Source organism: Baudoinia panamericana (assembly GCF_000338955.1).
Source record: "Baudoinia panamericana UAMH 10762 unplaced genomic scaffold BAUCOscaffold_1, whole genome shotgun sequence".
Lineage (NCBI taxonomy): Eukaryota > Fungi > Ascomycota > Dothideomycetes > Mycosphaerellales > Teratosphaeriaceae > Baudoinia > Baudoinia panamericana.
The window spans coordinates 1,032,988-1,059,963 of NW_006911257.1; the positions used below are offsets into that span (position 1 = coordinate 1,032,988).

General features: G+C 55.2%; 13 protein-coding genes across 13 annotated transcripts; 7 read left to right on the plus strand and 6 right to left on the minus strand.

The window, feature by feature from the left end:
- The first annotated feature begins 265 nt into the window (after window positions 1–265).
- Window positions 266–2,541, plus strand: BAUCODRAFT_29215 (uncharacterized protein). The gene is made up of 2 exons (XM_007673833.1): window positions 266–1,934; window positions 1,991–2,541. The coding sequence occupies exons 1-2, from the start codon at window positions 585–587 to the stop codon at window positions 2,312–2,314; spliced, it is 1,674 nt and encodes a 557-aa protein (XP_007672023.1). The 5' UTR covers window positions 266–584; the 3' UTR covers window positions 2,315–2,541.
- An 862-nt stretch (window positions 2,542–3,403) lies between these two features.
- BAUCODRAFT_46450 (uncharacterized protein) lies at window positions 3,404–4,191 on the plus strand (the record flags this gene model as incomplete). The annotated part of the gene is made up of 2 exons (XM_007673834.1): window positions 3,404–3,526; window positions 3,592–4,191. Coding segments are annotated over 2 exons (723 nt in total), but the record flags the coding sequence as incomplete, so codon positions are not given.
- A 981-nt stretch (window positions 4,192–5,172) lies between these two features.
- Window positions 5,173–6,922, plus strand: BAUCODRAFT_186635 (uncharacterized protein). The gene has a single exon (XM_007673835.1). It carries the CDS (start codon window positions 5,289–5,291, stop codon window positions 6,603–6,605), a length of 1,317 nt encoding a protein of 438 aa, XP_007672025.1. The 5' UTR covers window positions 5,173–5,288; the 3' UTR covers window positions 6,606–6,922.
- A 317-nt stretch (window positions 6,923–7,239) lies between these two features.
- BAUCODRAFT_20857 (uncharacterized protein) lies at window positions 7,240–10,363 on the plus strand (the record flags this gene model as incomplete). Its single annotated transcript, XM_007673836.1, has 3 exons — window positions 7,240–7,664; window positions 7,717–9,556; window positions 9,614–10,363. 3 exons carry the CDS (start codon window positions 7,240–7,242, stop codon window positions 10,361–10,363), a joined length of 3,015 nt encoding a protein of 1,004 aa, XP_007672026.1.
- A 17-nt stretch (window positions 10,364–10,380) lies between these two features.
- Window positions 10,381–11,300, minus strand: BAUCODRAFT_100381 (uncharacterized protein; the record flags this gene model as incomplete). The annotated part of the gene is made up of 2 exons (XM_007673837.1): window positions 11,113–11,300; window positions 10,381–11,052 (listed from the first exon to the last, which is right to left on the minus strand). Exons 1-2 carry the CDS (start codon window positions 11,230–11,232, stop codon window positions 10,381–10,383), a joined length of 792 nt encoding a protein of 263 aa, XP_007672027.1. The 5' UTR covers window positions 11,233–11,300.
- Window positions 11,301–11,345: 45 nt separating this feature from the next.
- BAUCODRAFT_100383 (uncharacterized protein) lies at window positions 11,346–13,209 on the minus strand. Its single transcript, XM_007673838.1, has 3 exons — window positions 12,567–13,209; window positions 12,019–12,509; window positions 11,346–11,967 (listed from the first exon to the last, which is right to left on the minus strand). Exons 1-3 carry the CDS (start codon window positions 12,829–12,831, stop codon window positions 11,608–11,610), a joined length of 1,116 nt encoding a protein of 371 aa, XP_007672028.1. The 5' UTR covers window positions 12,832–13,209; the 3' UTR covers window positions 11,346–11,607.
- Window positions 13,210–13,647: 438 nt separating this feature from the next.
- On the minus strand, window positions 13,648–14,247 carry BAUCODRAFT_186673 (uncharacterized protein). The gene has a single exon (XM_007673839.1). It carries the CDS (start codon window positions 14,153–14,155, stop codon window positions 13,832–13,834), a length of 324 nt encoding a protein of 107 aa, XP_007672029.1. The 5' UTR covers window positions 14,156–14,247; the 3' UTR covers window positions 13,648–13,831.
- A 51-nt stretch (window positions 14,248–14,298) lies between these two features.
- On the plus strand, window positions 14,299–14,778 carry BAUCODRAFT_29223 (uncharacterized protein). Its single transcript, XM_007673840.1, has one exon. The coding sequence runs from the start codon at window positions 14,339–14,341 to the stop codon at window positions 14,762–14,764; it is 426 nt and encodes a 141-aa protein (XP_007672030.1). The 5' UTR covers window positions 14,299–14,338; the 3' UTR covers window positions 14,765–14,778.
- Window positions 14,779–15,765: 987 nt separating this feature from the next.
- Window positions 15,766–17,796, plus strand: BAUCODRAFT_100388 (uncharacterized protein; the record flags this gene model as incomplete). The annotated part of the gene is made up of 2 exons (XM_007673841.1): window positions 15,766–17,667; window positions 17,731–17,796. The coding sequence occupies 2 exons, from the start codon at window positions 15,766–15,768 to the stop codon at window positions 17,794–17,796; spliced, it is 1,968 nt and encodes a 655-aa protein (XP_007672031.1).
- Window positions 17,797–18,143: 347 nt separating this feature from the next.
- BAUCODRAFT_29225 (uncharacterized protein) lies at window positions 18,144–19,171 on the minus strand. Its single transcript, XM_007673842.1, has 7 exons — window positions 19,094–19,171; window positions 19,007–19,044; window positions 18,852–18,947; window positions 18,732–18,795; window positions 18,579–18,666; window positions 18,394–18,519; window positions 18,144–18,335 (listed from the first exon to the last, which is right to left on the minus strand). The coding sequence occupies exons 1-7, from the start codon at window positions 19,129–19,131 to the stop codon at window positions 18,321–18,323; spliced, it is 465 nt and encodes a 154-aa protein (XP_007672032.1). The 5' UTR covers window positions 19,132–19,171; the 3' UTR covers window positions 18,144–18,320.
- A 114-nt stretch (window positions 19,172–19,285) lies between these two features.
- Window positions 19,286–22,968, plus strand: BAUCODRAFT_29226 (uncharacterized protein). Its single transcript, XM_007673843.1, has 2 exons — window positions 19,286–22,315; window positions 22,376–22,968. Exons 1-2 carry the CDS (start codon window positions 19,564–19,566, stop codon window positions 22,522–22,524), a joined length of 2,901 nt encoding a protein of 966 aa, XP_007672033.1. The 5' UTR covers window positions 19,286–19,563; the 3' UTR covers window positions 22,525–22,968.
- Window positions 22,969–23,193: 225 nt separating this feature from the next.
- BAUCODRAFT_60972 (uncharacterized protein) lies at window positions 23,194–24,048 on the minus strand (the record flags this gene model as incomplete). Its single annotated transcript, XM_007673844.1, has 4 exons — window positions 23,194–23,332; window positions 23,418–23,730; window positions 23,828–23,963; window positions 24,028–24,048. The coding sequence occupies 4 exons, from the start codon at window positions 24,046–24,048 to the stop codon at window positions 23,194–23,196; spliced, it is 609 nt and encodes a 202-aa protein (XP_007672034.1).
- Window positions 24,049–24,144: 96 nt separating this feature from the next.
- On the minus strand, window positions 24,145–26,904 carry BAUCODRAFT_29229 (uncharacterized protein; the record flags this gene model as incomplete). Its single annotated transcript, XM_007673845.1, has 2 exons — window positions 26,820–26,904; window positions 24,145–26,755 (listed from the first exon to the last, which is right to left on the minus strand). A coding segment is annotated over exon 2 (2,216 nt), but the record flags the coding sequence as incomplete, so codon positions are not given.
- Window positions 26,905–26,976: the final 72 nt, after the last annotated feature.

A 26,976-nucleotide genomic window follows, 5' to 3' on the forward strand; every position in this document is an offset into this window, starting at 1 on the left:
TGAAGGCCGAGCTTCGCGGATGTTGTTGAGGAGCCTTCCTATCTGGTATACCTCCGGTGGTTCGGTTCCACGTAAATCGTTTGTCACTCTCACACCAATTCCCACCAAACCCACCGCTTGCCTCCATCTGGTTATTGCAATAATCCCCAGAGCGTTGGCGAACCCTGCTAAGTCCACGCATGACTCGCATGACCGAGCGGAACGGATCATCTGATGTTCCTTTCGTGATGACACGAGCTGTGCCCGGAGCGAGACTTCTCCTCCAGCAACAACTATCCACCGCAATCCAATGGTGTCGCTACGTAACTCGCTGCCATTGCTGGTAGCACCGAAATCATGCAATGATGGGGACTTCCGGAAGCCGCGAATCAGACTGAGTAGATCCTGCTTCTGCTGTTCCCTTTGTTTCCTTGCTTTCTACTGTTTTCGCAACACGTCTTGGGCGGTTCCATATTTACAGCACGTGTGAGGGCCGCAAACACCGCTGATGTCCACGGTTCTTCTATTCACTCCTCATCAACTGACAGCCAACTCAGGACCAGCGTGCTCTTGCTGTCGATCTTGTTCCAAGGTCATAGGCTGCTATGCCTCCACACGCAGTCTGCGAAGACAGTCAGATGCCACCAGGACCATCGCAAGCTAACGGTTCGTCACCTGGGGTTCCGACGTGGCCCGAAGTCAGTGGAGCTTCTGTAACCGCATCAAGCGCGACTACCCAAGCAGACAGATTGGCATTCCATGTCAACGCTCCCAACGTTGTGTACTCCAATGACGCCGTCGAGGCCAAGTATATATACAGAACAACAGATGTCCTGAATGATAATGGCCGGCTCACCGCTGTTCCAAAGGAGACTCGTCATAACTTCCGGACGAGCACGAAAACGTCAAAACTTGGTGTAATGCTCGTGGGGTGGGGTGGCAACAATGGCTCTACCATTACCGCAGGCATCATCGCAAACCGGCGGGGCCTGGCTTGGGAGACTCGCCAGGGGCCGCAGGCCGCCAACTACTACGGATCTGTTGTCATGAGCTCTACGATTAAACTTGGCACAGATGCGCGCACAGGTCAAGACGTCAACATCCCGCTGCACGATCTGTTGCCAATGGTGCACCCCAACCACCTCATAATCGGCGGTTGGGACATTTCGAGCCTCAGTCTGGCAGCAGCCATGGATCGCGCCCAAGTTTTGGAGCCCACACTCAAGTCTTTGGTGCGGAAGGAGATGGCTCAGATGGTACCTTTGCCAAGCATCTACTACCCGGACTTCATCGCAGCCAACCAAGGCGAGCGTGTGGACAATGCGCACAGGGGATCGCACGCGTGTCAGGATCACGTCGAGCTCATCCGTCACGACATCCGAAACTTCAAGCGGGTGCATGACCTCGACAAGGTTATCGTCCTCTGGACAGCGAACACAGAACGTTACGCCGACGTCATACCAGGCGTCAACGATACAGCCGAGAACCTTATGCGATCCATCGAGGAAGGCCACACCGAGATTGCACCTTCCACCATCTTCGCCGTAGCCAGCATTTTGGAGAATGCACCCTTCATAAACGGCTCGCCGCAGAACACGTTCGTACCGGGCTGTATCCAGCTGGCGGAGAAGCACGGCGCGTTCATCGGCGGCGATGACTTCAAGTCAGGGCAGACGAAGATGAAGTCAGCATTGGTTGATTTTCTGATCAGTGCCGGCATTAAGCTCACATCCATCGCCTCGTACAATCATCTTGGCAATAATGACGGCATGAACTTGTCGTCACAGAAGCAATTCCGAAGTAAGGAAATCAGCAAGTCGAATGTGGTCGACGATATGGTGGCGGCCAACCATGTGCTGTACAAGGAGGGTGAGCATCCAGATCATTGCGTCGTTATCAAGTATGTCCCTGCTGTGGGAGACAACAAACGCGCGCTCGACGAGTACTACGCCGAGGTCGGTCAGCCCCTGTTCTTCCAACTACAAGCTTGCGCATCCTGACTGAATCACAGATCTTCCTTGGCGGCCACCAAACCATCTCCATCTACAATGTCTGCGAAGACTCCTTACTAGCGTCGCCTCTCATCATCGACCTGGTCCTCATCACCGAGCTCTTCACGCGCATCCAGTGGCGTCAAGACGGTGAGCGAGAGTGGAAGGGCTTTCATTCCGTATTGAGCGTGTTGTCCTACATGCTGAAAGCGCCACTAACCCCGCCCGGGACGCCGGTGGTCAACGCGTTGGCTAAGCAGCGCAGTGCTCTCGTCAACATCATGAGGGCCTGCGTGGGCCTGGAGCCGGAGAACGATATGACGCTTGAGCATAAGCTGTTCTAAAACGGATTTTCGATGAGATGCGCTACGAGCTAGAATTCGTCAGCTCCACTCAGCGACCGCTAACCACAGGGCTGCGTTCTAGCATCCGAAACTACATGAAATCGTCCAAGAAGTCCGCATCCCTGTCCTGATTGCTCGACATCGCCGTGTTGTCGTCCGTATGCAGATCATCATACATATGGTCCTTCTGATACTTGAGCTTCGCTCGATCCTCCGCAATACGCGCATCTTCCTTCTTCTACTCGCACCTCACACGTTAGCTCAGACACCCCAATTGCAAGCGTGGAATGAACGGCTTACCTTCTCCTGCGCTGCGATCCTTTCCTTCTTCCTCTCCTCCCGCTCTTTATCAGCCTTCTCCTGCCTCAGATCCGGATACCTCTCCTCCTTCGTCTTATTCAACCGGTTCACAATCGCATTCTCCCGCTTCTCCACATAAACCCTCCTCACCATCTTCTGGTCCTTAAAACCCACCTGCCCCGTCGCCATATCGCCCGTCTTTTTCAGATTGCTCCATGGCGTGTATATCACGGTGATGTTATCCTTCTTGTTGCCTTCGATGCTGTTGGCTTTGGTAAGCTGAGCGCAGTCCGTGAGGAGATCCTGCGGGATGTTCTTCCATTGGTCGGAGGTGTTGGGTGGGGGAAGGCGGAGGTAGATATGTGCGCTGCTGAGGTTGTCGACGTGAAACCAGATGTCTTCTGGCCAGCCGTGGGCTATGAGATCCTCATCTCTGCCAGTGTTAGCTCGGAGGGGACTAGCCTTGTTAGACGGACATTACTCTCAACTTTGTCCTTGCCGACGTAGATAAAGGCTGGAGGGTCGACGACGTTGCTCTTGAAGTAGAAGACCATTGTATTGAGCTCCGTTTGCGGATATGGACGAATGAGGGTTGTGGTTCCTTCGGAACAAGTAAGGCCAAAAAGCACGGGTTGCTAGGATTGTCAAATATCATCGCACATGTCGATTCCACTTCATGCTGCTCCGGTTGGCTAGATAGCGTGTTGGGTATGCATCACCACTGCGTTCAACGGCGAGGTCAGAAAGGCAAGCACTACCCTCAATCCTCTTTCGATATCAAGATCGACTATGGGCAAGCCACGCCTCATTATCCTCATCCGGCACGCTCAATCAGAAGGCAACAAGAACCGCGAAATCCATCAAGTCATCCCCGACCATCGCGTCAAACTGACCGATGAAGGGTGGAAGCAGGTACATATCTCCGTGTCAATGTATACGCATTGATTGATCGATTGATGGGTTAACTGACTCCATAGGCAGAAGATGCAGGCCGCCGCCTCCGCAACCTCCTCAAACCCGACGACACCCTGCAAATCTACACCTCCCCTTACCGCCGCACGCGCGAGACGACGGAGGCCTTACTCTCCACTCTGACCGCCCGACACGATCCGGATGACCCGGATAGCATCCCTTCACCCTTCAGTCGCACGAGGATTAAAGTGTACGAGGAGCCGCGGATAAGGGAACAAGATTTTGGCAATTTCCAGCCCGGCAGCGGGGAGATGGAACGGATGTGGGCGGAGCGAGCGGATTACGGCCATTTCTTCTACCGCATCCCGAATGGCGAGAGTGCGGCTGATGCATATGACCGTATCTCAGGGTTCAACGAGAGCTTGTGGCGGCAGTTTGGGGAGAAGGATTTCCCTTCTGTATGTGTGCTGGTGACGCATGGCTTAATGACGAGGGTTTTCCTGATGAAGTGGTATCACTGGAGCGTGGAGTACTTTGAGGATCTAAGGAACATCAATCACTGCGAATTTATCATTATGCGGAAGAGTGATGATAGCGGGAAGTATTTGTTGGAGAATCAGCTCCGGACATGGAGTGAGCTAAAGCGGCAGCGGGCGGAGCAGGAGGCCCAAAATTCTCCCATACTTGGGGATCTGCAACGGCGGAACACGCTGAGTGCGTTTCTGAAAAAGGGAGAGCGGCCCCAGAGTCCTCTCATTCCACCGGTGAGGAAGTGAGCGGCAGGAGGTGGTAGTGAAGCGAGCAATCATGATCACGAGCGCTTCCCTAGACGGAGTCAGACGCAGCAGGCTGCGGATAGCCTGCCTCCTCCCGCCGAGGAAAACACTCAAGCAGACGTGGTGGAGGAGCAGCAAAAAGAGGATCATCCTGCGCCACTCCCCCTTCCAGCATCACATCAACCCACCGACGCGAGTCAGGAAGCTTCCAACACAGGAGGCACGGCAGACCAACCTACACTCTCCTCAATCCCCCCCTACCTCCAGCCGCACCACCCTTCTGAAAGCACAGAGTCTCCCGCCGACGCCGTCGACGGCGCAGAAACCCCGCACGAAATGTCCGAAGAGGAAGTGGAGTATTTTCGCCAAACTCGACCCGGACCCAGAGCGCTGGCGCAAGCGATGAAGCAACAGCGACGGCCGCAGCGAAAAGCCACCCAGGAAGACATTGCGCGGTGGACGAGTGAGTCGGGGATGGGAAGGGGGATGCGGGCGGATGCTTTGGGAGATGAGGCTGTGGCGGAGGGGGAGGGGGAGGGGGAGGGGGAGGAGGTTAGTCCGGGTTGGAACGAAGGTGTTGAGGGTGGTGGGCGGCGATAGCAGTCGCAGAGCGATGGAAGGAGATACTAGGAGTGCTTAGACTATCCAGCATAATCGTCAGGGATCTGGTCTGGTCGATGTCGTCCATTCCAGATATCCTATCCATAAGAAGCTATTGAGCCTCCCTTATGCGCCGATCTCGCTTGTCCTTCGTCATCAGAACGGAGATGTCTAGTGCCCAAAGATAGCCCGCTTACCGCTCGTGAACGGCCCGCCTCCACAATAAGCATCGTGGCTTGCGGGGTTCCTGCATGATGTGCTTGTCCCGCAGCGTCAGCCACGCGAGCTGGCAGACAAAGACTGAAAGAAGACAACCGTCGGCTACTTTCCTCTTCACCAGATATTGCTTGCTGTTGCCGTAACTGTAGGCCGTGTGCGTATTGATAATGGCGGCGTCAGCAGTGGCGCTTCCTGCGCGGAGCATTGATCTTACAACACCGTCAACGTACCCTCTACGGCTTGGCGAAAGCATTCTGAACACGCCCAAGGCTTCGTCCTACACGAGTGTACGACTGAACCACAAGCCGACATTCGCAGACGGGCCCAAAGCCACAGCAAGTATCAAACCGAGCTCGGGCACGAACAGTCACCAGCTGGCGATCGAGGATGGGAACAAGAAGTACAAATATGCCGGCGCATGTGACGTGGCGGATAACAGCTACGTGCTCAACGTGCGAAAACATGGGAGCGAATACCTGGCAACACTGGACAGACTGAGTAATGTCTACAGCTTCAACCTCACGAGCACTACAGACGAGGCGAATTCGAGGAAGCTGAGGGAGCAGTATCCTCAGCTGTCTTTGAACGAGGTGGAAGAGGATGGGCCTGGTGGAGATGAGAGCTTGGAGCAGCAACCAGCAGACCCGGCCAACCCGTTCGATTATCGCCACTTCCTAAGCGAAGCTCCACTGCAGAAAGCGCGCCAAACAAACAACGAGGCACCACGGAGTCTCACCAACACACCGTTACTGCAACCAGCAAGCACCACAACATCGTCAAGGCCAGTGAAGCGCCCGGCCAACTCTGCCCTCGTGCAGCAGAAGAAGCGCAAAATCGTACCCTCTACGCTTGACAAGCCAAATCTCAAGCCAAATCTCAAGCGTGTCAAAGCCGGTCAGGAGGCAGCCGCCACAGCCTCGCAGAAGTCGGCTGTCAACAAGTCCACAAAGACTGGACCCACATTACCGTCCATTAAGCTCGACCGCAAAGCGTCTCTACGGAAACAATCCTACGACGACGATTCAGGTGAGCTCATCCTGGAAAACGATACCCCGGTTACGGAGAAGCCGTCTTTCAGCAGGACTGCGATGGCCCTGGCTTTGTCTGGCGAGCTGGGTACGGGCCCGATTAGTCTACGCTCGGCTGCAAACACCCCGGCCAGCAAGGTTGCGTCACCCATGCCTATCCGACCGGATGGTATGGACGAAGATGGCGAGTTTGAGATTGAAGGTAGAAGTGACGAGGATGCACAGGAGGTGCCAGACGACGGGCGCAGACGACATGATCAAAGTCGTGAGGAGGATGATGAGGATGCGGACGTGGAAGACTTTGAGCTGCCATCGCCTGCACGAGCACATCGGAAGGCAAGCGTCGCTGCTGTGCCGAACGCGGGGGGTGACGATGATGACCTGGATGCGCAGCTGGAAGCTGCTATGGCTGAAGCCGAGGTCGTTGAAGCTGAGGAGGAGAGTGAGGAAGAGTGATGCTTCAGTCAAACCAACCAATGCGCCTAGACTCAATCAGCCAAGTTCGCGCTTCGTCGGCGCGCCGGTGTCAGTGCGTTTAACAAGCATTGACCAGCTCTTGCTTAGAGCCAATCACAGGCGGCACCGCTTAACCTTGCATTGCCCACATCTCGCACGTTTCTAACTCTCAGTCAACCATCCATCACTGAGACTTGAGGAAGCAAACCACGCCTGATCATACCGAACAATGATGCTGTATATTCAATCATAGCTGTACCAAGTAATGGGATGAAAACCACCCGAATTTGCTGGCGGCCGAATCAGCTGCAGGTACGGTGATCCATGTCAATCCTTCTCTCCACTTTGCCGTGCCGGCTACTGTAGCGCGTTTATAGTTGGCTGGTTGGAAAGAATCATGGCTCGTGTGCCTTCAGTATGTAGTGTACATTGCTGGTCAATATTCGCGGGAAATCCTCACCGAGCCGTTCTCGAGACACTGCGTGACTGCGTGGAGTCGCGAGCTCAGTTCCGGCACAGCTTTGACATGGCGGCGCTGTTACTAAAAGCTGTACGAAGATTGTCCGCAGGATGCGATTTAAATGCACGATACCTACTGCAAAGCTGAACGGCGAACGCTTGTACACTAATCGCAATGGATCCCGCTGGATTGTTGATCTCCGTGGCGACTATACTGATTGTGCTTGATGAGCTTACCGAGAGCTATGGCTCCGCCAATAATACTCTGGCCTTGATCAAATCGCAGGTGAAAGTTCTCGAGGCCGGTACTCAGCGCATCCAGGAATGGCTATGGTATACCGATCCGGCGAGCAAGTCGGAACTCATGGAGTCGTTGGGTGATGCCGTATCGACGGTTAATGCCGCCTTGCAGCGCCTACAGGAGGAAATCGAGGCTATTACACGCACTGGGCCACGCACTGCGAAGCTGCTTGGTAAGGCGGGCAGTGACCAATGGGTCAAGACGAAGTTCGTCTATAGCGAAGGGCGTATGAGGAGACACTTGACGGATGTACGAGAGTGCGCGAGTCTTATGAGCTTCTGTCTCACTGTCTGCCAACTGTACGTTTGTGCCAACGTGTCTCACACGTCTATGCTGACGGGTTACAACTAGGCCTTTTGGTACAGCCGCTCAACGCGAAGTTCAGGAGCTATCGAGAGGCGCTCGATCACTGCAACGTGTGCAAACTTCTTCGAGACATGACCGCAGAAGCGTGATACAGCAGGAAAGCAGTGAGCAGCCATCTGAACCACAGTCTGAAGACTATAGAAACTTTATGGCGTCGGTGATGTCTGCGGAAGCCGACCTTCCAGATGACGAGACTCCACAACCGAGCAGGCAAAACACGGCAGAGTCCACGAGCGCAATAACTCTGGCTAATCTTCGCGTGGTTCCCACTAATGGTGCTGCGAATACGTCTGAGCCCGACTCGCCGTCAGAGGTGTCTTTTGACGAGCTAGAGGAGCCATTGGCATCACCTGTGGATCCAGATCCAGAATTGGATCGAAGCGTAGGCAACAACATTAATGAAGCAGCGCCACAGCCATGGCACGACGCGGGGTTGGAATCAGGAACAAAAGCATTAACATTGACTTCTTCACATCAAGCGCAGACAACGACGGCTCTAACTCACACGCCAGTGCCGGTAGGAGTGGCTTACAGTACACCTTCGGTGATCCGGCGTAAACCCGTTTCTGGTCCCTCAGCTCCAGGGCCGGTTGCTACACCCTCATCCTCACAAAAGCAAGCTCAACAGGCCATCAGTATCGGATTGTCGTCGGGTTCTCGGAACTCGCGTGCTTCTACGGCCTTGACTCGGAACAGGATGTCGACGCTGATGTTAATGGAGAAGATGTCGCCATTGGCGCAAAGCCTGCAGTCGCTCGACTCGTCTGACTATCTGAACGTCGAGCTCGACCAGGTGCCTATACAACCGTACCATGACAACCCACCAGCGTATGTCGCAGCACTCCCATCATCATCGACGACACCGGCACCAAGAGCGGTTCGGCGCGACACGGCGCGCTCATCACTCGTCAACCCTTTCAGTCCGCGGATTATCAAACTTGTGGTGGAGAACAGACTCGAGGAGCTCCGCAATCATCTCATCAACGCTGGTAATGTCAACGAAGTTGACACCCGTACCGGCAGGACTGCCATCATGGAGGCTGCGTGCCATCGACGATGGGATGCGTGCCGTCTCCTGCTCCAAGCGGGCGCTCTGCTTCATTTGAAAGATAGTGAAGGCAACTCGGCGTTACACCTAGCTGCTCGAAAAGGCGATGCCGAGATCTGTCAGATGCTCGTCGATGCCGGCGCGCATGTCGATGACTGTAATGCTGCAGGGCAACAGCCTCTTCAGCTCGCCGTTGCAGGCGGCCATACGGATACTGTGCTAACCCTCGTCAATGCTGTGCCTCTGCGAAAAGCGAACGAAGAGCCACTGATTGCTGCCTTCTTGGAGACGGTCAGACTGGGAGATACGCCCACTGCTCAGGCTCTGCTTGCCAAAGGGGTCAAGACCAAGAAGATGAAAGATCCGTGGCGAATGACGGCTTATGCCGCACAAGGCGGCAGCCTACCCATGCTGGAGCTCGTCCTCAACGAGAAAGCAAGTCTCAAGGACCGCAGTCCTCAAGGCTATACTCCGTTGCATTTCGCAGCTCTGCATGACCGTCAGCCCATGGTGGAACGTCTGCTCAGCCTCAAAGCCTCATGGAAGGCACAAACGAAGAAGACAGAAGAGACCGCGCTGCACATGGCCGCAGCAGCCGGGCATACATTCACCGCCATTGCGCTAGCATCGCATAAAGATGCGAGTGTGACGATGAAAGATGCCGACAGCCAGGAACCCATTCATCATGCTGTGCGGAAGGGTGACCTCAGACTCACAGCGAAGCTGTTAGAGAAGGGTGCAAAGCTAAAGGAGTCCAACAAGTATGGCTGGAAGCCGGTAGGTTGACCAATCTATGCGCAGCCTACGGCGAAGCCCACTGACCATTCGTGATAGATCCATCTGGCCGCTGCTTACGGTCACGCCGCGCTTGTCGCGGAGTGCATTACGCGCGGAATCAGCATAGAGGAAAAGCTGGCCACGCCCTCCTTCAAGCCGGAGAAGCGTACCAACCAAGCTGCGAGGCGAGGCTACTGGGCCGAGATACGGTGGCCTCATTCAGGCTCTCGACCTCTCCACCTCGCACTTGAGTTTGGACACGACGATGTCGCTCACATGCTAATCGCAGGCGGCGCCAAGCTCGAAGAGAGCGATACTCGCGGTTGGCGGCCACTGCATATGGCAGCCTGGAGCTGTCGGCCAGACATGGTAGAGCTGCTCCTTTCGAAAGGTGTCGCAGCTGACGCCAGGACTGTCGACGGACATACGGCGCTGAGCCTAGGGTTCAGGGAGTACGGCCTCACGGCGGACGGGCCACAGCGAGGTCGAATTCACGAGATGCTTAGCATGGCTTTGGCGCGATCAAAGAAGTCTGTACTGCGAAAGCTCTCGAGCGGCATAACGTCGCCCGGGGCGGCGGAGAGCAAAACAGCATACCAGCGTAACCTGGCCTGGCACAAGGCGCAACTGGCAGAGTCACTGTATCATTCGAAAGCGCTGAATGATGGTGAAGGCGAGCTAGACGATGAATCGTTGGACGATTCAGAGATCGGAGTCGCAATTTCGGACGACTTGGGGTCCGTCGGCGACCAGCAGGACCTGTATGATGCGCACGCAGGCTCATCGCAGGTAGCGATAGCGAAATAACAGCGATAGTAGGACGTTCAGCGCTTGCTGCTGCTGGGCATAGGTGCTCGTTCCGCGGCCGGCATTTTTCTCCCTGAAGTATCCCGCACGTTGACAAGCCTGGCTGGCGGTGTGCTAGGCTCGGACGTGACCCTGGTTCCGCCCTCCATAAGGTTGTCATAGAGGAGAGCACTCTCTTGCCTTCTATGCTCTCCTCTTCGCCGCCTGTCGCTCTGTAGCATTGCTGCCCGCTCATCGTCGTCCTCTTCATCTTCCACAAGCTCGCCGTCCGCCGTCTCGGCATCCGGCGGGTTGACCCACTCGCTAGGTACCATGCATGGCAATGCCAGTCCAATTCCCGCCGCACGGTTGAGCCAGCCAGGAGCATACTTGCCAGTCAATCGCTCGCACAAGGCATTTGTGAAGTGATTGCAGTTATTCGACAGTAAATTGTATCTTTCACCTAGGAATTGCTCGCTTACAGAGCGGATGATGTTGTCAATCTCCGCCTGTGTACGGAAGGTGAAGCCTTGCAAGATGTTGCAACGAAAGGTACCTCCTGGTGGCTCTAGCCGTGGCTTTGTGTAGTAGACTCCGGTAGTATTGCGGCGGTTATGCCCACCATATGCATACTCTCGGCCATTGATGACAACGCCAGAATGGAGAAGGCTGCCACCAATGGTCCAAAGGAAGGACGAGAGTCGACCAGGCTATGGCTGAGTTGTCAGTTAGCGCTCTTCAGGATAAAATCGTGCAAGGGCCGGACGTACTGGAAGGAGGTCGTAAACGTTGATGGTGACCTCGGTTTTCGGTACCGTCACTGAGCGGCGTACAGACAGCGAGGACGAGGTTCGACTTCGCTTCGGCCGGGTAGGAGTTGACGCCGACATGGTCAGTCAAATATCTCACCCTCCGGATCACTCAGTGGAGATGCGAGTACAGTCAAGGTGAGGCTTTCATATTGGTTCAGATGGAAGTTTGAACAGCATGAGGCATCAGCTTGCCCCGCCAGGCTCCAAACGCTTGCTCGCTTCCATTTGCACTGATTGGTCTCTCGCAACCTCACGATCACGGACACAACAACATTGCAAGCAATGGCTTTCAGTGACTAGGTGACCGGCAAGGCGTCACTCTGTTGACCAACGCTTTCGCAACGTCATGCTGTAAAATCGAGCAGTCGGGGCGCTGCCAACGCAGCGGCCTTGCATTCTCGTGGCCGGAGACGAAATGTACATCAACGACATCCTGGGAAGGGATGAAGCTGGCTAATCACCCCTTTTCCGCCCATACGCTTTGCGTACCTCCTCACACACAGCGTTGGTGACCTCTTTGGTGCCAGCAGTACCGCCGAGATCACGAGTCAGAATACCAGCTTCGCAGACTTTCTCGATACACTCCATCAGCACGTCAGCCGCCTGCTCCTCACCCAACCACCTCAACATCTCTGCCGCTGTCCAGAAGGTGCCCACGGGATTTGCAACGCCCTTGCCGGTGATGTCGAATGCTGAGCCGTGGATTGGCTCAAACATGCTCGGATTCTTCCGAGTCGGGTCCAGATTTGATGTCGGTGCTATCCCGATAGAGCCTGCTAATGCTGCAGCTAGGTCGCTGAGAATGTCCGCATGCTGCATGAGGGTCAGCTTTCTGCTTTCTGACGATTGCCGCGGGAGACTTACGAGGTTAGTAGCCACAATCGTGTCAATCGAGTTCGGTTGCAGTACCATCCGACAGGTCATTGCGTCAACGAGCATCTTGTCCATCTGAACGTCCGGGAAGTCTTTGGCGACTTCGTAAGCAATCTCATCCCACATCACCATACCATTCCGCTGTGCGTTCGATTTGGTCACTACGGTGATGTGCTTCTTCGGCCGCTTTTGTGCGATCTCGAAAGCGAAACGAATGAGGCGTTCTACGCAGTGGCGAGTAAAGATGCTGACCTCGGTGGACGTCTCCCAGGGTTGGCCGCGATGCGATCGACCTCCTTGGCCAGCATACTCGCCTTCGCTGTTTTCGCGGATAATGACCCAGTCCAGATCACCCGTCTTTGCTTTACGCAGAGGTGACTCGGTACCGCGTAGAATCTTCGTCGGTCGTACGTTTGCATATTGTTGGAAAGGTTGACATATGGCTAATCGTAGGCCCCACAGACTGATGTGATCGGGTACGTCTACGATGGGTCAGTAGGCTGCGTATACCGTCCCACTAAATATACGCAAGGCGTTACCAGGAGCTCCCACTGCGCCAAAGAGAATCGCATCGTGTCGTCGAAGGTCTTCAAGGCCTCCGTCTGGGATGTATTTGCCCAGCTTCTTGTATGTGTCGCTGCTCCAGTCGTAGTCCTCAAATTGAAATGTAAAGGCGCCCGAGGATGCCTCGCTCATGGTTTTGAGCACCTCAACACCTGCGCCAATGACTTCTGGACCGATGCCATCTGCCGGCATGCAAGCTATGCTATATTCGTGCTTCCCAGGTATCGCGATTGGAGACATGATTGCGGATGGCAAATGGTCGCGATTTGTTTGAAGTCTGTACTGGGACAACTTCTTGGGAACCGACAAACATATGAGAGGACCAACTTATTCGTGGAACAATTGTCCGCACCGAGGTCGGCGTGAATCATGCAATGCGTTTGGAGTGTTGTCTCTGGTTGGCTGTCGTCTCCGCAGCGCGCATCGGCAAGTGGACTTGACTGCGGAGAGGACCTGGGGATCGGCCATAGACAATGAAAAAAAGTATGAGCATCAAAGGCCGTACTTGTGCGACTAGAGTCATTCCAGTGCCGTCTTTGTGCGGATGATCAAGCTGGGTCAGAGCTCGCTACGCGCGCCAATTTACTAAACGCGTCAACTATAGATAACCATTAGTCGTTACATCAACAGTTTCATCGACTCAGGAACAGAACTCTCTGCCCACAACCATGTTTCTTTCAAACGCCATCGATCCGTCTACGAAGGTGACGAAGCAACTCAGGGACCCGCCGCAGCCGTTGCAGCCAAAGGCACGCATTCCCATTCGCAAGCCGCAACCTCCACGCAATGGTAGCCCAATGCGCAAGGATATATCGCATTCGTCTCCGTACATGCTGATTGTGACGCTGTTGTTGTGTATGCCGTGGACGTAGTCGGTGGGCTTGTAATTGTCTAGAAGTGGGTGGAACTATAGCGGGACGCAACTCGATAAGCCAACGCACCACTTACTGGATAGATGGTGGACGTATATGTGCTTGGCATCATGGTCATGGTGTAAACCTGTCAATGGACAAGTGCTGGCAGGGTCATTTGCTATAACAGCCTTGTTCTTCGGGTTGGCTACTACCCCAATTTGACTCCAGGATCCTGTACGCTATTGACCTGCTGCTTGCTCCCGTTGACTGTGGCGCCACTAGCAGGCTTCGCGGCAAGTCCTTCTGGCGTGGATGTCTGCTTCCCAGTTGCGGGATCGCCTCGAACGCTCTGAAACGTAGGACTAAGCGGGTTGTTGACGTCAGGATCATTTGGCAGTGTCTCGAAGCCGACGTTCTCGTGTCCATTCTCCTCGTTGCTCAATAAGAAGATGAGCGAGACCAGCGAACTCTGCCTGCACAGCTGCATCTTCAAAACGTATCGGTGCTGGCTTGAGATTAAGGCTTTCGCCGACCGGTTCGCAGTCTAGCTCAGAGATCTGATTGTTATTGGTACGCCTATTAAGACGATCGATCGGTCTCACTCCCCCAATACCGCCACTCGTTGCATGCTCCTCTCGTCCATTGAAGCGGTTTGATCTCGCTGACGCGTAGGATGTGGCCAAGACGACAAGTAACGTTGATAGACGCATTACACTAGGAGCAAAACGTAACGAGTGTGTAGAACAAAAGTCGTGGATATTCAATTGGGCACGGGATCAGATATCGTCAGGATCTGGTAATTTGAATGTGGACGTCATGACAGTCGTGTGCGACGTTCGGATAGAGTTGAAAACATGCGGTCGGCAAGGAAGACTGGAATGTAAGCGGTATGTATGGCCCAGCAACGCGAACATATCACAAACAGCCCCGGGTCGGGCACTCTGGTGAGACTTGCCGAGGATCGAGCGTGCGCACAAGGTACGGTCGAGGATGCAGTCTTGTGTTTCCATGGTCTGAAGTATAGGCTTGTTGCAGCGCTACGCTCCCTCCTGCCATCTGCGATTTATGTAGCCCAGCATATGGCTGCAGAAAGAAACGATCCTGCTACCGTGGGAAAGACTGTATGGACGAGCCTCGCCCGTTTTCTCACAGGGAGTTGGAGCAGGGGTAAGGACGGAGCATGTAGGCATCTCAGCACATGCTATTGCATCAGCACTCGCACGCAGATGATGTTGAAGAACGGACAGCAAGCTCCTCACACTCATGTTGGGTCACAGAACGCTGCGTTGCCACGCGCCCAAGCACTCTCAAGGGTATGAGAAGTTCCACTGGCACAGCATAGAAATAGTAAGGGTTTCGCGACATTGACGGGCTCACGGCTGAAGCCAAAGAGTGGCGCCTTTCTAGACCCTAGGCAACTTGCGCACGTGACAAGATGACAACGTCACACCCGTGTTGCGGGCTGCATCGTCGATCTGAAATGGACTTGCCGACGGCAAAGTCAAGGTTCGCGGGCTCGCGATCATCATGAAGAGCCACACTCGCATGCGCTGTTGTCTCGCTTGCAATGCCGCAGCAGACAAGCGAGGCTTCAACGGAGGGTTTCGTTTCCGGCGACAGCTTAATGAAGAAGAAGCCGGAGATCCCCCGCAGTATCTCGTCCTCTGATACCGGCCTACAGCAGCAGAACGAAGGGCAACAGCAACAGCAACCATCGGACGCTGAAGCCGATGGCGGAGCATTTGTTAACCCTCTTCCCGGCGATGCATCGCAGTGGGCAGACTGCGCGCTTGGCGAGCCACAGACTTGGTCGCCTACACTCCAAGCATTCACATTGACATTGGACTCTTTTGTTCACCCGGCTTGCATATACTGGGGCGAGGAACTGATCTCACTGTGCAACGCCGCCTGGACCGATATAATAGGAACCACTGAGCAGGGTCAACGACAGCGTGGCAAGCTGAGTGCTGATGGATTCCGGGCGCTCACGAATGCATTGCGTGGTGGCAGACCGCAGAAGATCCCGAGCAGAACGCTTTTGCGTACCGCTGCGGAGGAGGATGAGAAGTACTTTGTTCTTCTCAGTCCGCTTTTCGCCCAAGGCACCCAGAAAGGGCCGGCTGGATTGTTGGCCCAACTCGTGCCCCGACCTCATGACGATGACCGGCGAGAGCAGTCCCATGCTGGAGGTAAGGAAGCTACCTTTGGCCACCAAGACCTCGACACTTCAGAAAACCATCAAATGGATCTGTCCAAGTTAGGGGAAGTAGTTGACAACGTCCCCCTGGACGAACATCCCTTCTTTCATCGCTTTGCCGAGATGTTGCCCTCCGGCCTGGCCATTCTGGATCACACCGCACAAGCGATTTTCGTAAACCAACATTTCTACGAGCTCACCACCCACCATGGCGACGATCAGTCATTCAAATCGTGGCCTGCAAGTATTCATCCGGACGACTACGACCGAGTCATGAATGCGTATCACGACGCTTTCGTCTCCCAACAGCAGCTTCGCACAGAATTCCGCGCACAAGGTGGTGATTCTCGGTGGCGTCTATTACTTTTGACCCCTCTTGGCGACGACAACCTGCAGCACATCAGCCTACGGGAGTACGGTGGCTTCATTTGCAGCATTGTCGACATCAGCTCCGAGAAGGGTGCCGAGATCAGTGAGCGCAAAGCTGCCAAGGAAGCGCTGGAGCGCAAAGAGCAGCAGGAGCGCTTTATTGACATGATCTCTCACGAAATCCGTAACCCGCTCTCTGCTGTACTTCACTGCTCTGAAGATATCGAAGAAGCCATACAAGACGAACACAACATCGACATAGCAGCGATTAAAGACGCGGTCGAAACGATCAACCTCTGCATCGATCATCAAAGGAACATTGTGGATGATGTACTGTCCTTCTCGAAACTAGATGCTTCGATGTTGTCACTAGTACCACGCTCGTCTCAACCAAGTAGACAACTGGCCAATTCCCTCAAGATCTTCCAGCCGGAGTTCCGGAAGCAGAACATGACTTTCGGCTATCGTATTGACACTTCATACGTGGAGTACGAAGTTGACTGGGTGATGGCGGATTTGGCTAGGATTGGTCAGGTCCTTATCAACCTGGTGTCCAACGCGATCAAGTTCACCGCGAAAAGTGAGGGCGAGAAGAAGGTTGTGGTTAGCATTGGAGCAAGCCATGAGCGTCCGACAAGCTATCCTCCGGAGGTTGTGTTCTTCAGTTCCGACGACTTAGCATATCGAATGGACCACACGAACTCCGCCGACTGGGGTGATGGCGAAGCACTATACATGTTGATCGCCGTGAAAGATACGGGGATTGGTATTTCCGACGAAGGTCAGAAACGCCTCTTCGAGCGCTTCAGGCAAGCTACACCAAAGACTGGCGAAATGTATGGCGGTTCGGGCCTCGGTCTAAATATAAGCCGCAAGCTTTGCCATCTGCACGGCGGAGAGATTGGCGTCAGCTCTAAAGAAGGCCACGGTAGCACCTTCGGGTTCTTCTTCAAAGTGCGCCGATCTTCGCAGCCAAGTGATTTTGACGGTCGACCGGAGGAGCAGTCTGTGACTGAGGGGCAGTGGAAGACTCAAGTCAAGCAGCTAGGCAACGACACGGAGCAGAACATCGACTCCGGAACAGCACCGGAGAGCTTAAAGAACCCTCCAGTGGAAGATACGCAGGACTGCGCGCCACACCCGCACCAGCATCAGAGTGATCGATACGATAAGACTGCCGAAGTGGCTGAAAAAGTCGAAGAGGAGAAGGAACCAAAGTATGATTCACCCGCGCAGCGTGAAGAAAGCGAGAAGCAGAGCAAGGCTGCCAGTCCCAAAGAATCACCAAATGGCCACCGTGTCGAGCCGACAGCGAATGGACGTACGCGGGTTCTGCTCGTGGAGGACAATGTGATAAATCAGCGCATCGTCAATCGCAAGTTGCAAGCCAAAGGCTTCTCCGTCACCACGGCAGATAACGGGCAAGTTGCTGTGGATCTAGTCCGCCAAGGCCCGAGAACTTCTGGTGGAGACGATGGCTTGTTTGACGTGATACTAATGGATCAGGAGATGCCGGTAATGGACGGTAATGCTGCGACAAAAGCGATCCGGGAGATGCAGAACAAGGGCGAGATCGAGCGGCTGCCAATCCTGGGCGTGACTGCGAATGTGAGGGGAGCACAGCAGGATGAAATGATCAGCAGTGGCATGGACGACGTAAGTCAAGCCTTCCTAATGACTGAGATGCGGGCGTGGAAGCTAACAGTGCTGTCTCCGTAGGTGATAAGCAAGCCGTACAAGATCGAGGACATGGTGGCGAAGATCAATAAGATCCTGGGTAAATGAGTTGGCCCCTTTATGCTGTGACTGGTTTTGCTCCGTATGGCGCTGAATGACGGAGAAGCGTGCATTGTTTTGGATCGCATAGCGCTGGCGTTGTGGAACGGCACGCCAGCTGGGTGGGGTAATTTCTTCCGTCTGGAAAGTTGTGCTTATGGTTAGCGACCTTACGCCGTCAGAACAAGCGCCATCTGCGAAGCTTGGGCGCTCATTGCCAATCTGCTCTATCATGACCTGTTGCGAAGCCCTCCTCGGGTGCAAGAAGACGCAAGTTCTGCTGCCAACATCTATCGTGAGAAGCTGTATAACCGAATCAGTCTTCTCGTCTGTATTCGAATAACATATCACTTACACCTCGCTTGGTCTCTGCAGCGGGGAGCAGCCTGCTCCCTCGAGTGAAGGCAACGCTGATAACAACGCGTATGCAGTCGCCATGCATAGCACTTTGCGCAAGCCTTGTGGTCAAACGACCATCGTATCAGTTGCCTCAGTCATATTGCGGGCGCAAGTGACCGCCCGCGGCCCCCTAATTAGATTGGCTTGATCTGCGAAAGCACAGTAAGAATCGGTGAGCCCCAGAAACAACGATGTTGCGCCGCTTACCTTGAAGTGCAGCGAGATAAGCGAGAACACAAGCGCCTTTAGGTTCTGGACAAGGTAGTAGAAGACGCGTAGACCTTCTGGGTCTTCGGACTCGTTCACATCGACGAGCGAGCCAATCTTGGCGGTCTAGATAAACAGTCAGAACGTGCTCGTTCATCGGCGCACAAGATGGGAAGCTGCGGTACCTCGAAGGAGATGTGCTCGCTTCCGAGCCTGATCTCAAGCTCCTGTCTTCCGTCCTTATTTTTCTGTGGCCATTTGGTGTCGTCTTCCCTGGTCGCTGTTAGTACGTATGATCAAGTGCAGTTGCCGGCAATGTCGCTGATGCACAGACTCACCTCATGATCTCACTCTCCTTGATGATGCGCTTGATCTCCTCGACCATGAGAGAGCTCACGCACACTATAATTTCACGTAAATCAGTACATGCGCGTTGTTCATTCTGGGTGATTGCGCACTTTCTTTCCGGATGAGCGAATCGTTGCGATAATTCGAATTGTTGGCATATCGCGCTATCGCTGAGCGGCCATCGCCGACTACACGGAAGTCGAACTCTGCCCAAAGTTCAGTATGCTTGCAAGCTCATCAACGTGCTGAAACAGGGCAAGCATACCCAAGAATTCGTGGCCAAATCGTCCAGAGTGTCCAGAGCTGGAACACGGTTAGCGTTTAGGACACAATCTACTTTGAGTACACGTACTAGTAGCGCACGTAGAACGGCTCGCCTGTGGCTGCCATGGCGGTGGACTTAGATGGTCTATTGAGATATGTCGTAAGCTTGATAACTGTCGGTTCTTGTAGTTGCGCGTAGGGCTGAGCTAGCGCGATGGCTGTCGCTGCCAAGCCAAAACTTTCTGGACACGGGGAACGGAAGTGAGGAAGGGTCCACATCAATGGATACATGTAGCTTGAGACGCCAACACGATCGCGGATTACACCTTGAGCACCTGACCTGGACGATTGGCCTGGCCTCAGACCTGGCACAAGCAATCAATGCCTGACACTGCTGGAAGTTAACCTTGGCAGAAAGTGAGGCAGCTGGAAAGCGGAGACTGGCGTATTGTGCCAGAGAGAGCTGGCCTTGACACACCATACTACTCTGCCGCAAAGGAAGCTTGGTCTTTTGGGCTCGGACAACCTGAAAGGGAATATACGACCTGATCCCCCACCATGGCGACCTTCTTAGAAAGCTCGTATTCGTTGGTCCATCAGGACAACACCGCCGACCAACCGTCCCAACAAGACCTCAAGAATCAGCTTGAGAAGGGCTCCGATGACACCAAGGTGGAGACGATGAAGCGCATCTTGACGATTATGCTTAATGGCGACCCTATGCCGAACCTTCTTATGCACATCATCCGCTTCGTGATGCCTAGCCGGAGTAAGCAGCTCAAGAAGCTGCTGTATCTGTACTACGAAGTCTGCCCGAAACTGGACTTGAGCGGCAAGCTGAAGCAAGAGATGATTCTGGTGTGTAACGGCATCCGGATGGACCTACAGCACGCGAACGAGTACATTCGAGGCAACACGTTGCGATTCCTTTGCAAGCTGCGGGAACCGGAGCTTCTAGAGCCGTTGCTTGCGCCTGCACGAGCGTGCTTGGAGCACAGACACAGCTATGTGCGGAAGAATGCCGTCTTCGCCATCGCATCCATCTTCCAGCATTCCGAGCACCTCATGCCGGATGCGCCAGAGCTGATCCAGACTTTCCTCGAAGGCGAGAGCGACAACACATGCAAGCGGAATGCTTTTGCTGCGCTTCTCAGCATTAGCCACGAAAAAGCGCTGGAGTATCTGTCAGGCGTCTTTGAGGGCATACCAAATGCAAGCGAGCTGTTGCAACTGGTGGAGCTGGAGTTCATTCGCAAGGACGCTGTACAAAACCAGCAGAACAAGGCACGGTACCTACGACTTATCTTCGATTTGCTGGAAGCAAAGGAGAGCACAGTAGTATATGAAGCGGCCTCGAGTCTGACGGCGCTCACGAACAACCCTGTCGCAGTAAAAGCAGCAGCTGGCAAGTTCATTGAGCTCAGTATCAAGGAGTCGGACAACAACGTGAAGCTCATTGTGCTGGAGAAGGTCAACCAGTTACGGCAAGCGAATGAAGGCGTGCTCGACGACCTGACCATGGAGATACTTCGCGTGCTGTCATCGCCTGATCTAGATGTGCGAAGAAAAGCACTCGAGCTGGCTATGGAGATGGTGAGCAGCAGAAACGTAGAGGAAGTGGTCATGCTGCTCAAGAAAGAGCTCTCTAAGACTGTTGACGAGCAAGCATACGAAAAGAATACCGAGTACCGGTCTCTCCTTATCCACAGCATCCACCAATGCGCCATCAAATTCTCAGAGGTCGCGCAGAGCGTTGTCGGCTTATTGATGGACTTCATATCCGACTTTAACAATGCGTCGGCGGTGGATGTAATCAGCTTTGTGAAGGAGGTTGTTGAGCGCTTCCCAAAGATGCGCTCAGGAATCGTGGAAAGGTTGGTAGCCACGCTTAGCGAGGTGCGAGCTGGTAAAGTTTACAGGGGTGCACTATGGATTATCGGGGAGTACTCGCTCGAAGAGAAAGATATCCGCGACGCCTGGAAGCGGATACGGGCGAGTCTAGGCGAGGTGCCGATCGTAGCATCAGAGGCGCGCTTACTCGAAGAGCAGCCCGACGGCGAGACGGAGCCTGCAGTCGATCTAACGCAAACCAACGGCCATCCTAGACCGGCCGCAGCGTCAACGGCTTCGAGAGTCCTAGCGGATGGTACGTACGCCACGCAAACGGCACTCACGAGTCAAGCCAGCACACAGGCGAAGCTGGACGCTGTAAAGGCGGCTTCGAAACCGCCCCTTCGGCAGCTCATACTGGACGGAGACTTCTATCTAGCCACTGTCCTCTCGTCCACCCTCACCAAATTAGTCATGAGACATTCCGAAATCTCCAACGACAAAGCACGGACGAACGCGCTGAAGGCGGAGGCAATGTTGATTATGATCAGCATAATCCGCGCAGGTCAGTCGCATTTCGTGAAAGCACCCATCGACGAAGACTCCGTGGACCGTATTATGAGCTGCGTGCGCAGTCTCGCAGAGTTTGCGCAGAAGAAAGACCTCGAAACCGCGTTCCTTGACGACACCCGGAAAGCCTTCCGAGACATGGTGCAAGTGGAGGAGCGGAAGCGGAAAGAGAAAGAAGACGTGCTCAAGGCGAAGAGTGCGGTCCAAGTCGACGATGTGGTCTCTATCCGTCAGCTTAGCAAGAAGAACATGCTTGACGGAGCAGACGACGTGACCGAGGACGTCGAGAAGGCGACGGGAGGCGATGCATCTGCGGCGGAGAATCTCACGAGCAAGCTGAGCAGAGTCGTGCAGCTGACCGGTTTCTCTGACCCCGTCTACGCCGAAGCTTACGTCCAGGTTCACCAATTCGACATCATACTCGACGTCCTCCTCGTCAATCAAACGCGCGAAACGCTGCAGAATCTGTCCGTGGAGTTTGCTACGCTAGGCGATCTGAAAGTCGTCGAGCGACCCACCACGCAGAACCTGCCCGCTCTTGACTTCCTCAACGTTCAGGCGACGGTCAAGGTCAGTTCTACAGACACGGGCGTGATCTTTGGCAATGTGGTGTACGACGGCCCGTCGAGTACGGAGAGCAATGTGGTCATCCTCAACGACGTACACGTCGACATCATGGATTACATACACCCAGCCCAGTGCACCGAGGCGCAATTCCGGACGATGTGGACGGAATTCGAGTGGGAAAACAAAATCAACATCTCCACGAAAATGCCGGACGGGAAGGGCCTGAGGGACTTTTTGCAGCGGTTGATGAAGGTCACGAACATGAGCTGCCTTACTCCCGAGGCCAGCCTTTCGGGAGATTGTCAGTTCTTGTCCGCGAATCTGTATGCGCGAAGCGTGTTCGGTAAGTCTATACGCCCCCGCATGCGTTTGTGTGAACGTCGCTGATACGTTGTATGTGTAGGTGAGGATGCTTTGGCGAACTTGAGCGTGGAGAAGGACGGGGAGAGTAGCCTCGTCACGGGCTTTATGCGGATTCGGAGTCGCAGTCAAGGGCTGGCACTGAGTCTGGGAAGTTTGAAGGGCTTGAGCAAGATCGGAGAGATGGCGTGAGGGAGTGCTTGATGCATGCTGATCGTGAGCGTGAGCCCGTAAGAGACTGGAGGGCTTGTGGTGGAGACCGTCGAGCAATCTGTGCCGCATCTACCTCAACCACATCGCCGAGTCACTGCAGGCAAGAGGGCGGGCGCTGCCTAACAAGCCGAGTATGGTCCTGTTCTGCCGGTGTGGCCAAACTCGAGTCGAAGCAGCGCCGCAATGGCGGTAGCGGTTGAGGCATAGCGGGGAGCATTGAGTATCTAAAAGAGCATCATAGCAGCAGAAACCGATCTCCGTGACGAGCCTAATGCTGTACTCTTTCTCGTGGCGTGGAAATGTTCGACACTGTTGCAGGGAGCGGTTGCTCCTTACCGGAAATCGCATTTCACGTGACGGCGAGTGTAAGTAGAGCAGTGCAAGGGCTACACAACAAGCAGAACCACCCACCATCACCACGATCCGCCGTGCACGGGTTGAGATACCAATAACAGCCAGCGACACGGTATGTCGAGTGTTGCAACGGTCATGTTCTTGAAATGTCTGTGTCATGTACGCAGCACATCCGCACCGACAGACGTGCTGCGTCGTCTGTGCGTTTAACAGGAGAAAGCAACACACTCAATACCCATCCCAGGCATCGCCCGCATGCGCCTGTGCAAACCTACGCAGAGAGAATGCCTGCATCTAGTATCCCAAGCTCTCCAGCTGCTGCTTCGTCTCGTCGCTGACACCCGCGTTCTGCTTGGCATCCGCCAGCATCTTCCTCGCCGCCTTCTTGCGCTCATAGTACGCCTGTCCCTTGACTTTCCTCCTCTCCTCGAGCCTGAATCGCACACACCAAAAGTCAGCCATACACAATCCCCACGAATCGCCCCACAGTAACCCAACGAGATGTACTCAAAACATACCTCTCAACAACATCCCTGTACTTCCACCCAAACTCATGCCCCAGTCGGCCAACGGTGCAGTACTTCCTGCCCGGCTTCAACCTCAACACTCTCAACGCCGCCGGCACGACCATGCGCTTCTTCCGGTCATATGGCGGGGGGATGCCCTCGAACACCTTCAGGCGCTCGAGCGCTTTGGCGCCGCGCTCGGTCTTGTGCGGCATCATGCCGCGGACCGTACGCCAGAACATCTTGGCCGGGGTGCGGTAGTGCCATGGACCTCCACGGGTGGCGTTGAAGCGGGTTTGCTTGCGGAGGAAGGCGGAGTACTTCACTGTTGCATGAAGTCAAAGTCAGTCAGTAATGCTCGTGTTCCGTGGGTGTTTGCCGGCTGGGCGTGCGTGGATATGGTTGGAAGGAGGGTTGCGTACGCTTTGATCGGAAGAATTCGCCGGAGATGTTGAGGGCTTCGCAACGGACGACCACGATCTTCTGCCCGTTGAGGAGTTGTTTGGCGACGGTGCTGGCGAGGCGGCCGAGCAGATGGCCCTTGCCGTCAATGACCACCTGTTCCACTGCGTTAGTATGCCCGTGTGCATCGCTATAGCAAGGGCTGAGTACGGAGACGTACGACAGGCTCGAAGGAGGACATGTTGGGCCGCGGTGTTGGTGTTGGTTGTTCGGTCAATGTCGTCGGCGACAAAGCTGCTGTCACCCAAACTCGTGCGCTAGTGGTAATTTTGGGTGTGCCTTTGCGATGTCTTGGCGGGGAGCGGCATGTTTCCGGCGGGAGTGTCCGGATACGTCTCGGGCGCTTCTGCGCCTAAGGCACCATTTAGGGCGGTGGATACATGTATGAGAAGGACAAAGCGTATCCCGTTTCAAATCACGCACCATTGTGGGTTCAACCACTTGACTCGTGAATCAATGCGCTCGGAAGTAGACTGGAAGGTTGGTCTGCAACCCTACGAGGAGCCTTCGTCTTTGCCGTAGCCGGCTAATAGGTGTCCTCCGTTGTTACGCGAAGGGCTCCTAACTTGCTTGGGCACGGTCACCATGCCCAGCAATGTGATCAAACACAAGTTGGAATGTTCATTGAAGAGGTCGTCGGCATTCTTCCCCTACTCATCCTCATCATCGCTCCCAAAGATCGCCTTAAAAACCGCCTCGCCCGCCCTCTGACCCTCCAGCGCCTCATTCTTCTCAGCATCAATTTCAACTGACTGTTGCACTCCCACCGCCTCCCTCCCATCCCGCTCTCCGCCCATCTCCGTCCCCTCCACCCCACCCGAGACAAAACCCGGCGTACTCCATTTCGCCTCCATCATCCGGTTCAAACTCGCCTGACTAACAACAACATCCAGCCTGCTTTTCCCAATACCACCACCACCATCACTGCCATCTCCATCCACACGAGTATCGACAGGCGGCTTAACCCCAAACCGCTTACAAAGCAACCTCGTCGGGTAAAACGGCAGCCGCACGCGAGTCAAAGGCCCATACATCCCCACCCTCGCCGCCTCCTCCGCCGGATCTTCTCCCCTGCTCCCCTCCCCTTCCCGCTGTCCGTTACCACTCCCAGCCTCTGCAGCATCCGAAGCAAGCCGTGCCGTGCCAGTAGACGTAGTGAACCTCGCGGCCATAAGTCCCGAAATCGGTCGGAACACCGCCGCCGCCTGCGCAAACTCGCGCAGTTCCCTCGCCCAGTCCTCGACACTCATCCCCTTTCCCCTCTCAGGCAGGGATGCATGCAGACCCGCGCGTAGGGAGAGGAAAGCGCGATACCGCGCCCTCTTCCCTTCATCCTCGGCGTAGGGCATCCAGCCCGCGTCACTCCACCGGTTGAGCGCGGCTTCCGCGGTGGATTTCTCGAGGGGCGGGATGAGGTCCCAGAGGGTGCGGCGTTGGTCTTCGGAGTTGGGGGTGTAGCCTGCAGGGGCGCCTTCGCTGCGAGCGGGTGGGAGGTTGGAGTTCCCGCTGGCGGTGGCGAGGCGGTCGCGGGTGGCGGGGGAGAGGAAGTCGAAGACGGATTTGCCGGGGAGGGGTTGTTCGCCTAGGAGTGTGGCGCGGGAGGTGGGGGTGAGGGTTGAGGTTTTGGCGACGGCGGTGGTGGATTTGTAGGGATTTGCGGAGGTGTCGGCACTTTTGGAGTCGGGTTGGAGTTTGGAACTGGTCCAGGTGGATGGTACTTCGGGCGGAGGATGGGAGTCTGATAGGGTCAGCGGCGCGAGGGAGAGGACGAAGCCGTCGAGAGGCAGGCGTCCGTCATGGCATTTGCGGAAGCCGGGTAGGGTCGCGACTTGCTGGGTGAGTTTCTTGGAGGTGAAGGTCGGCTTCACAGGTGTTGCAGGATTGGTACTGCCTGCGATGAGGCCACCCTTCTTCTTGTTCTTGCCTTTGTCGCCGCCTATGACGCGGTTGTAGCTGATCTGAGGTCCAATGGCATACGGGTCCTCGTCGTCAGAACCAGTGTCATTAAGCACGCCGACACCGAAGCCCGTCTTCTTCGTCTTCGCCGGCTTCTTCAGCAACTTTGAACGGTTCATTTCAAGAATGCGCGCATCCCGCTCGTCACCGTCGTCCTCGTGCGCCTGACTCGCGACACCACCATGACCTTCGAGCCTGCCCTCTCCCGCATACCCCAAACCCTTGCGATCCGTCTTCCGCTCAAAGCTCACCATTCGTGAATCTTCCGGCGCGAACAGATGCACCTCGCCCTTCTCATCCCCCTTCGCCTTCCGACGCACCTTCGGCCCGACACCCTGTCCCGGCCGCCAGCCCATGCGTTGCAGCAGCTTGACACCCATCGTCTCATCTCCCGACGTCCGGAACAGATCCGAAAACATCCCTCCTCTCTCACCACCATCGCCACCACCAGCAGCAGCGCGTCCCAACCCGGCAAAGCTCCCCTCCAACTCCAACCTCTGCCCCTCCGCCCGCTCCGCCAAATCCTCCTCATCCATGAAATCCTCCACCCTCTGACCCTTCACCCGCGTCTGCGTCGGCGTCGGCGTCTGTCCCCGCCCTCCATCCCCATCGTGCACCCGCTTACTCCGCGACGAGACGAAAGTAGCCGGCGTCCAACCCTCCTTACTCCCCACCGTATTGAAATACCCCGCGCTCCATCCGCCCGTGAAGGCGCCATGCAGACGTTTGCGCCCGCGCTCGTCGGTCACTTCTTGCTTCCAGATGGGGAGGTAGGTGCCGTCGTCGCGCGCATCGGCGTCGCGGGGGGCGGGGAGAGGGGTGCCGTAGAGGGCGTAGGGGGCGTGCGGGGGTGGGCCGGCATTACTGGCGGCGTCGGCTTCGAAGGCGGTGCGGGAGCGCTTCTTGAAGGACATCAAGGCTTAGTTTTGGTTCTGTGGGCGTTGGGACAGCATTGAGATGGGTTGTTGGCGGGGTAGTTGTGGATGAGAGACTTACTTATAGGAGTGTGTTATGCTGTGCCTTCCTCAGGATGGCGGGTGAGGGACTACACTCGTCAATGACAGATGGGCAGCTCGTCACTCTAGCCTAGCCACGCCTCGAGTCGTGCACTGCATAAGCTTCATCTACTCGACGGAGTCACTTCGTACTGATT

Excerpts from the sequence above, each read along its gene's own strand:
- BAUCODRAFT_29223 (XM_007673840.1), top strand. The coding sequence starts at position 14,339 with ATGGCCCAGCAACGCGAACATATCACAAACAGCCCCGGGTCGGGCACT.
- BAUCODRAFT_29226 (XM_007673843.1), top strand. The coding sequence starts at position 19,564 with ATGGCGACCTTCTTAGAAAGCTCGTATTCGTTGGTCCATCAGGACAAC. Across the intron at positions 22,316-22,375 it reads GTATGCGCGAAGCGTGTTCG|GTGAGGATGCTTTGGCGAAC; the intron begins GTAAGTCTATAC and ends TTGTATGTGTAG.
- BAUCODRAFT_186673 (XM_007673839.1), bottom strand. The coding sequence starts at position 14,155 with ATGCGTCTATCAACGTTACTTGTCGTCTTGGCCACATCCTACGCGTCA.
- BAUCODRAFT_186635 (XM_007673835.1), top strand. The coding sequence starts at position 5,289 with ATGGCGGCGTCAGCAGTGGCGCTTCCTGCGCGGAGCATTGATCTTACA.
- BAUCODRAFT_29225 (XM_007673842.1), bottom strand. The coding sequence starts at position 19,131 with ATGGCAGCCACAGGCGAGCCGTTCTACGTGCGCTACTA. Across the intron at positions 19,045-19,093 it reads CCGTTCTACGTGCGCTACTA|CTCTGGACACTCTGGACGAT; the intron begins GTACGTGTACTC and ends ACCGTGTTCCAG. Across the intron at positions 18,948-19,006 it reads ATTTGGCCACGAATTCTTGG|AGTTCGACTTCCGTGTAGTC; the intron begins GTATGCTTGCCC and ends AACTTTGGGCAG.
- BAUCODRAFT_29215 (XM_007673833.1), top strand. The coding sequence starts at position 585 with ATGCCTCCACACGCAGTCTGCGAAGACAGTCAGATGCCACCAGGACCA. Across the intron at positions 1,935-1,990 it reads TCGACGAGTACTACGCCGAG|ATCTTCCTTGGCGGCCACCA; the intron begins GTCGGTCAGCCC and ends ACTGAATCACAG.
- BAUCODRAFT_100383 (XM_007673838.1), bottom strand. The coding sequence starts at position 12,831 with ATGTCTCCAATCGCGATACCTGGGAAGCACGAATATAGCATAGCTTGC. Across the intron at positions 12,510-12,566 it reads TGGCGCAGTGGGAGCTCCTG|ACGTACCCGATCACATCAGT; the intron begins GTAACGCCTTGC and ends GACCCATCGTAG. Across the intron at positions 11,968-12,018 it reads CGATTGTGGCTACTAACCTC|CATGCGGACATTCTCAGCGA; the intron begins GTAAGTCTCCCG and ends ACCCTCATGCAG.